The sequence below is a fragment of the Lipophrys pholis genome, assembly GCF_963383615.2.
Source record: "Lipophrys pholis genome assembly, chromosome: 1".
NCBI classification, from domain to species: Eukaryota; Metazoa; Chordata; class Actinopteri; order Blenniiformes; family Blenniidae; genus Lipophrys; species Lipophrys pholis.
In genome coordinates this window covers 18662997-18671868 of record NC_137635.1, presented here as the reverse complement: position 1 = coordinate 18671868, position 8872 = coordinate 18662997, and the positions used below count along the sequence as shown (strand labels likewise).

The 8872-nt window shown below is 40.3% G+C and overlaps 2 protein-coding genes across 2 annotated transcripts; both read right to left on the bottom strand.

Moving 5' to 3' along the window:
• Positions 1-964: 964 nt before the first annotated feature.
• Positions 965-5004, bottom strand: pdap1a (pdgfa associated protein 1a). Its single transcript, XM_080466058.1, has 6 exons — positions 4834-5004; positions 3643-3725; positions 3486-3560; positions 2759-2883; positions 2508-2659; positions 965-2325 (listed from the first exon to the last, which is right to left on the bottom strand). The coding sequence occupies exons 1-6, from the start codon at positions 4844-4846 to the stop codon at positions 2291-2293; spliced, it is 483 nt and encodes a 160-aa protein (XP_080322184.1). The 5' UTR covers positions 4847-5004; the 3' UTR covers positions 965-2290.
• A 1016-nt stretch (positions 5005-6020) lies between these two features.
• cby1 (chibby 1, beta catenin antagonist) lies at positions 6021-8872 on the bottom strand. Its single transcript, XM_080485296.1, has 5 exons — positions 8675-8872; positions 8360-8458; positions 8144-8249; positions 7801-7913; positions 6021-7586 (listed from the first exon to the last, which is right to left on the bottom strand). Exons 1-5 carry the CDS (start codon positions 8678-8680, stop codon positions 7506-7508), a joined length of 405 nt encoding a protein of 134 aa, XP_080341422.1. The 5' UTR covers positions 8681-8872; the 3' UTR covers positions 6021-7505.

Genomic DNA, 8872 nt, shown 5'->3' with positions numbered 1-8872 from the left:
GTTGTAGTTTTGCCCCATTGCAAGAATGTACAGGGTTTGACTGTGAGCATTTCTGTCTGGAGTTTGCATGTTCTCCTCATTTTCGCCCACAGTCCAACAACAGAAATAGATGTGTTTGTGTTTTTCTGTCTCTCTTCACCCTTTCGTGAGGAGGAATCAGCTCCAGCGGGCCTCGGACCCTGGTCTGGATAAAGCACTGTAGAAGATGGATGGATGAGAGGACGAATATTTTTATACCAGCAGTGCAATGTAATTTCTGTGTAATTTCAATCCTTTTTCATCATCAAATTTTCTAACTTTTTCTATTTGCTGTCTTAATAGCGAGGAGGATGGCAAGCTGAAGCAGATGGAGCTGAGCTTCACCTTTATCATTGTTAGCAGCAATTAATTGGTTGTAGACACTTGATATATTCATAATTCATATTTTGTATGTCCATTTCATTAGAATTTATCCATCTGTGCTACCATGTTCCCCTTCATACTTTTACTTTCGATGACTTTATTCGTTTCTAATCTTGTCTTCAAAACAGCAGCAGCACACAGGCTGCTGCTTAAACTCACTTAAATGCTGCAGGCTGGTGGTGAACTCTGCAAAATGCATCGACCGTTTCAAATCGTGATGCATTCCATTTGCGTGGTTCCAGCAAACGTGAGTTTTTTCGTCCAGGTGCTCTGGTTTCCTCCTCAATCCCTCACTGCTTTCACTTTCCTTTTGTTTTGAACAGAAACTATAAATGCTGTGTATTTGAGCAATTGGGAACTTTGAAAGTTACCTGAAAGTCCAATTTACAGCATTCATATCACAAAGAAATACATTTTCCTCACAAATACAAGCAGATAAATGCCAAACATCAAACATGACGGACAATATAGTGAAGAAATAATGCTTTAAAGTCAATATTGCCCATGAACTTCACTTCTACACATATGGCAAAGTTAAAAAAAGACAAAACAAAAACAATGTAGCCATAATATTGTTGAAGATTTTATTCTTTAAAATGATTTCAAACAGGTTATGATGGGGAAACTCAGAATTACTGCGGAACGCTGTGGCTACATTTCTCACACACTGTGGTTTCAACAGTTTCGCCAGTGAACAACTTCCAGATTTAACACCAGACCTTCTGCTCAGTGAGGACTCCAGCTTAACATGCAGAGCCGCGGAGTCAGACTAACACAGCTCGGCTGTTTCGCACCGCAAGACAGAAATTAAACCACCTTTAAAAAGAAAATGGTGTTTTTAAGTGGACCTAATGAAACAACGAGGTGTGGGTTTTTTGTAGCACTTCAATTAAAGGAGAAAGACAGTGAGTTGGTCCTGTGTAAACTTGAAAATAGGCAACAAAAGACAATCTCTTCTGTGGAACTAGACGACCAACCAGAAGCAAGGCGAGAGCAAAGATACTGAGGCAGTCTGACCCCATCCTGTCCATCTGAAAATTTTATTTTTTGGGGGGGTGGTAATTCAAGTGATACATTGGTGCTGACAAGACACTTTTTGAAACACTTGAAATGCGTGACAAGTGTGAATTTCACAAAAGATTTAAGATTACACGACATGCTGAGTGGATAAACGACAGCACGTTTCCCAGTTTAGTGAATAGAGGATAGAAAGAATTAATGCCAATTATCTCTAGTTGAACTCTGATCATCTAAATTTACACTGCATATCCAAACTACAGTTCTGTGGTGCGAAATGCTAATAGCGATCTTGAACAACGATGCAAACTCCATAATAGATGTCCTTTGTCAGTTTCTCCTCTGATTTTTTCTTTTTAAATCAATCCGTCACTGGCTGGTTCTTTTAGAAGACAGATGATAGGAAGGGGAAATAAAGCACCAAAAATAAAAAATAAACTCATGTATGCCCAGTGCCTGGTAAACATTTATTCTGTAACTATGTAATAAAAAAAAAAAAAAAGTGATTCAAAAATATTGGAAATAACTTGAGCAGCTTGAGAATTAAAACCCTGCCGGGTGGAGAAGAGCTAAGAGGTTGTGAAGCACTTGGAAAACCTGCGACTGTCTCCTCTCGAACCTTCTAGGAGTTACACAGAAAACTGGAGGAATCCCAAATGTTGCACTTCTCTTCAGCTCGGTTCTCCCTGTCCTGACCACACCGTCATGGAAGCCCCACGTTCCCCCCCCTCCGATTCCAAATGAGAGATGGGAGAGTCTAGGAGCGGCCCTGATCTGATAATCCATTCGTATTGGTCCCCTCCCCATCTCCTCCTCCTCCTCCTCCAACCCTCTGAGACTGAAGTGCACGTCGAAGCTCCCGGGTGGAGGGTTAGCGCTTTGCTTTGGCTTCTTCGGATTCTTTTACTGATCAAACAAAGAGAGATACAACAAATAAATGTCACAAGTTTGAGTTTAAAAAACAAAAGGACAGAAACAGCAGGAGCATGGACTTTCACCCTTAAACACAAGCAGAAATGTTTAACAATCCTATCCTCTAACTTAAACAAACGATCTCTCTTCCAGGTTTCACGTTCAGGATTCCTCACCTTTCCTGAGTTCGTCTCTCTTCTTGGCTGCGTCCTCCCTCTGTTGCTTGATGATGGCCAGCCTGGCCAGGTCGGCCCTGGCCTGCTCAGTCTTACCCTCCAGATGAAGCTTCATGTAGCGCTCCTTAGATTTCTGCTTCTCGATCTCCTCTCTGGCACAGACAGACAGACAGACAGGGGGGGGGGGGGGGGGCATTAAAACACCCTCTCCAACATGTCGGAAGGGACAGAGGAATTTGTGTGCCACTCACCTCTCTCTACGAGACAGCTCTCTGGGAGCAGTGACGTCCAGTTCAGCCACTTTCTTGCTCTTCTGAGAGACTCGGTTGGGATTCTCAATCTCTATAAGCCCCTCCACTCCACTCCTCTTCTTAAACTGTGTGCAGAATCATTTACCATATGAATCACCAGCACATCTTTCTACAGCTTGTTTAGCTTTCATTGCTATCACAGCATCATTTTCCATAGTGGGTGTAGTTTATTCCTTGAAAAAAAAACACTTCATGTCTTCTTGTGTTTTTTGATGCTTGCTGTGCGCTTCACTCTTTAGTATGGTCATTGTCAAATGTGAAGCGAGGAGTCCAGACAACACTACAGCGAGCACAGGACTCAAGCACAAAAACAATAGATAAAATAGAGAATCCAAAAAACAAATACACTCTTATACTATCCATGACATCCCATTTTTACACAGCTTCTCAAATGTTCAAAACATAAAGATTCCAATTTTGGATGTTTACTGGGGAAATTATCAGATTAGTATTACTACCTGTCCTATGCACACACACAAACTGAATGAGTTGACCAGAAGTAAATAACACGGATTTAGTAAAGGCAATACAAAAAAGTGGCTATTGTGAACTTTTCAGGTGCTCAGAATAAGACTTGAAAACAGTTTAAATGATAGGTGGGATAACTAGATTGGTTTAATTAACTAAATAGATTAATTTTGTCAGTTAAAGAGGTAAGCTCACTCACTTCAGACTCGTCGTCACTGCTGCTCTCCTCCTCGGACCCGGATGAACTGCCCTTCTCTGCACCGGGATTTTCTTCCTGCAAACATTCACAATTAGCAATAACCTTGCTTTGAAGGCAACTTCATATTTGTACAAGAGCAGAAAACGTTTGTACTGACCAGTTCTTTTTGGGCTCTCATCTGCCGATCAATCTCTTCAGGGTTGCTGAACTGCTTCCCTCGGCCCTTGTGGCCCTTTTTTCCTGCAACACAATTATTCAAGTTGTTGAACTCATCTGGCAAGGTGAGTATATTTTAATCTCAGAGTAGTGTCACATACTGATGATAACAGTATTTCATCCCCTAGTAAAGCTTCTTGCTAGTGCACAGTGCTGTCAATACATTGTTATACAATATTGGCTTTAAATATTATTTGGTGATGACCTGTGGTGAATATTTTTCTTATTGGAAATAATTATACATTTACATCTATATTTTGTCAACAAGTGCAGGCCCAAAAATCATTACAGTGTTGTGCAAAGTAGAACTGTGAATGGATGGATTTTATCGAAACACGACAAAACAAACCAATGTGACAAACTTTTGACTGAAAACAGTTTGACTTGTCTCTCTTGAAAAACTATAAAATGAGAAGTCAACCGTTTTTTTTTTACCATGTGTCCATTATTTGACTATTATGTTGGCTATATTCTAGGTTACAGATCTGTAGCCTCAGCTCACATTAGGTTATTACACTTTAGCCCGAATTAAATACAAAAAAAAAAAAAGAGTTTGGCTGAGCTCCTGTAAGTAAACTCATGTGGTAATTGTTTGTAGTTTCCAATCTGAGCTGTGATGCCTTCATGCAGTGAGAGCAGACAGGGGAGGCATGAATGAGTCACACGGCTCCCTTCACCGGCAAATGTCATGGCCAGCGACTGTGGGCATAAAAACAACCCGACTCACAGCTAGTTTACTCAACAAACCATGTGTGACTGCGTCTGCTTCAGACCAAACAACTGTATTCTTCACAGATGACAATAGATTACTTTGAACGTTACATACGGTGTCGTGTCTTGTCCACATGGTATTAATGCTTGAAGACAAATGCCCTCAAACAGTTAAATATCTGAGCCAACTAACGTCGAGACAAGAGTGGACACACGACAATGACATTTAGAAAACGTGTGTGTTCGCAGTGTCTTTTCCAATTCGATTTTTCCTCAAATATCGCCCTGCTAACCACTTAGCATGCTAACGGCTAAGCATGTGAGAAGTCAATGGGAATCCGTGCTATCGAAGCTAACAATCTGCTAGCTGGAGTTAGCGCACTCAAAACCATTCTGCGTGTATCTTAAGGTGGATACGTACCGCCGCGTGGCATGATTAAAAGAGAGGCTGGAAACAGGTGAGATTTGCCGCGGTGTCGTGCAGCAACACGGCGGTTTGGAGGTAAAGTCGGCGGCTACAAACTACTTTGTCTCTCCCGCTGCTGGTAGCTTCCACGGACCCGTACTCGTTCGGGACGATAAGCGCATGCGCAGTTGGGAGCCACGCATAAAGCCCTTGACGGAGCCGCGGAATGACGCAGACATCCACCAATCGCATAAAGAGGAGAAAAAGTAATTCATTAAAGGCTACACGTTTAATTCGGGAAATGTATTAACTTTTATTGCACATAATCCTTAAAAAAAGAGAGAAAGAAATCTATCGCCTTGTCGTCGGTTCGAGTCCAAGCCAAAACAATGCGTGGAGTTTGCATGTTCTCCTTGTACAGTGAATATTATCACCTTTATTCTATTTAGTTTTAAAAATTAGCATTTGTTACTTTTATTTTTAACGATTTAAAACGTGTACATCTCATCTGTAAAATTTCTAACAACTTTTCATATACTTCTCAAACCTTTACCTGAACTTAGATAAATCCTACTAAAATAAGAAAAGCCTTCATTTGTCCCACAGGAGGGAGATTTGTGTTGCTGCAACAGCAAGTAGACCGTAATAAAAGGGCAGCAAGATAAAGAATAACAAATATTAGTGATAAGTATGAAAAACAATAATGGCAGTAGGAATATTTTACATTCTTGTTTGATAAATATTGGTAGTGACTGCAAATACACCAGAGGTGATGTTGTTACTGCACAGAATAAATGATGAATATACATTACAAGAGAACAGCAATGGACATTTAAAAGCGCAATACAGCTGATCATGTCAATCTGATACCAAGTAAGTCAATAGTTGGCAACAGGGATTTCTATACTTTGTACAAAAGCCTAGTATATGGGTAACTCTGAGCTTATGTGTTTAATAAATGAGTTAAAGGTACCATTCTTTAATTTAATTTGTTCTATTAGAGAAGGCACCAAGGCAAAGACTATTCTTTTTTTTAATCCCAGTTTCAAGCTGTTTTAAAAATGTTCTAAGCCCCATCTGTTTGGTCAAACTTCTGGCATCATCATGATGAAACACTTTAATTACTGATATGGAAGATGCAAACATGAGTGTCTCTTAATATGTGGATCAGTAGAAAGAGTGAAACCATGCCTTGCCACAGTTTTTACCACATCATTTTATTAAGTTTCATTTGAAAAAAAATATAGAAAATACAATAAAAACATAACAAAGAAAAATTAGTGTTCCCTTTCACATGTCACACAAACATACACTTGTGCTCATAAGTTTACATACCCTGGGAGAATTTATGATTTCTTGGCCATTCTTCAGAGAATATGAATGATATGAACGTTGAAACCAAACCACGGTCAGGTAGACCAGCAAAGATTTCAGCCACAACTGCCCGGAAAATTGTTCGAGATGCAAAGATAATCCACAAATAACTTCAGCTGAAATACAGGACTCTGATAAATTGTGGTGTGGCTGTTTCAAGATGCACATTAAGGAGGCACTTGTAGAAAATTGGGCTGCATGTTGCGCAAATGTCACAAAGTATCCCGCTTCCATTACGCCAAAACAACACAGAGACAAGCCTCAAAACCTCTGGAACAAAGTAATTTGGAGTGATGAGACCAAAATAGAACTTTTTGGCCACAACCATAAACGGTACATTTGGAGAGGAGTCAACAAGGCTTATGATGAAAGGAACACCATTCCTACTGTGAAACACGGAGGTGGATCACTCATGTTTTGGGATGTGTGAGCTACAGAGGCACAGGAAACTTGGCCAAAATGGATGGCAAGATGAATGCAGCATGTTATCAGAAAATACTGGAGGAAAATTTGCACTCATCAGCACGGAAGCAGCGCATGGGACGTTTTTGGACATTCCAACATGACAGTGATCCAAAACACAAGACCAAGTCAACCTGTCATTGGCTACAGCAGAACAAAGTGAAGGTTCTGGAGTGGCCATCTCAGTCTCCTGACCTCAATATCATTGAGCCAATCAGGGGATATCGCAAACGTGCAGTTCATGCAAGTACAGCACGAGAACTTACAGGAACTGGAGGCTTTTTACCAAGAAGAATGGGCAGCTTCACCATCTGAGAAAATAAAGAACCTCATCCACAGCTACCACAAAAGACTTGACGCGGTCATTGATGTTAAAGGGGGCAATACACGGTATTAAAAATTGGGGTATATAAACTTTTGATTAGGGTCATTTGGGTACTTTCTTTTGTCATTTTGATTTAAGAAGAGTATGCACCAATAAATAGCTTCACCCAACCATTAACCATGGGTGGAAGAAAGGCTTTTGTGTCTTCATTCATATTCTCTAAAGAATGGCTAAGAAATCATAAACTCTCCCAGGGTATGCAAACTTATGAGCACAAGTGTAAAAGGTTAGAAATAAGGCTGTGAGTTGAACTACGGTCACAGTGTTTCCTGTACATGCTGAAATAATTCAACAATTATAAGTAGTTGCTCCATCTGTTGATGCCTTTCAAAGGCTGGGGACAAAGACATACTTTTTGTAAGAGATCCTCATTTGATCACTTAACTGTTTTGAAAAGAATCAGCAAAACAAAATAATCAAACGGTCGAAAAGTACAAAAATGTGATGAAGACTCAGACTTGATCTGTCATTTTTTTCTTCGATGTTGAGTCTTTATATCTTCCACTTCTTTCTCCATCATGTGATACTCTACGGTTGTCTCAGTCAACTTGAAGAAAAAGATCATACAAGTTATCCATCTGCTTTGGCAACAAGATAAACTACATAAACAGTAAATGCATGCATAATGAAATACTTTGAGCAAGTGTAAGCATTGCTCGATTGGCTATGAACCTATTGCAAGCAAGTCTATCGAGCCTGTACAGAAGAATTTCAGGCAAAAACCCATGAAAAGGATGTAAAAACATCTGCTCGAGTCTTACCATGTCCAAGAGAACTTCGATCTTCAGTTTAAGGAGATTATTCTCCTCCTCCAGCTGGACATTTTTTTTTTTAAGCCGTTGTACTTCCCTGCTGGATGTATTTCCACCCGATTCTGATGGCACACACATACAACACACAACACACACACAAACACACAAACAAACACACACACACACACACACACACACACACACACACACACACACACACACACACACACACACACACACACACACACACACACACACACACACACAAAGCTGTGTTGACTCTTAACAGACATCGTGCAGGCAAAAACAGAAAGCAAACCAAAAATGTCTGTTTACATTAAAAAACTATAACCTGCTATCCACTGTCCTTCTTCAAATTTCCAGCTCTGGCCTCCAATGTTCATCATGGGAGGTCCAAATTCAAGACCCAGCTCTATTTCTCTTGTAGAACGATCCAGCTGAAAGTAATGAGAACGGATAATGCAGTTTTCACACAACCAATAGTATGAACTCGTTGCTACATACAGTATATTTTGGTGATGCAGCCAACGAAACCTGAGTTTCCTACCGTGTGTAGGCTGGACAGAGATGCAGATTTTCGAGGAGGAGTTTTCTTCGGACTAAACGTGTTACCAAAGAGAGGCATCTTCAAAGATCTTTTCAGATTCTGTGATGCAAAAATGACAAAGCGATGCGTATTAACAAGTGACGCCAGCTGCCACCTAGCTACAGTGCGAGTGTTTACCGTTGCTAACCGAGCTAATGTTCGATGGCTATCTAGAAACGCTCATACTTGACATTCAATTAAAAATGTGGACTGCCTCCGTGATTCTGCAGTTTTTTAATAACGGTAATAACAATAATAGAGTGCGTATTGATTTACCTCCATACAGATTATTCTTTGAAATTCGTAATGCGGTTGTTAGATATCCGTTTCTTTCCTAAACATGCTTGCGACTGCGCAAGTCTTCTTCGTCTTCTTCTTCTTCAGTAGTTTCTTCTTCTTCTTCTTCTTCGTTGTATTTTAACGGTAGCTGGCAACCATTCAATGGAGTATTACCGCTTCCTATTGTTCAGGAGT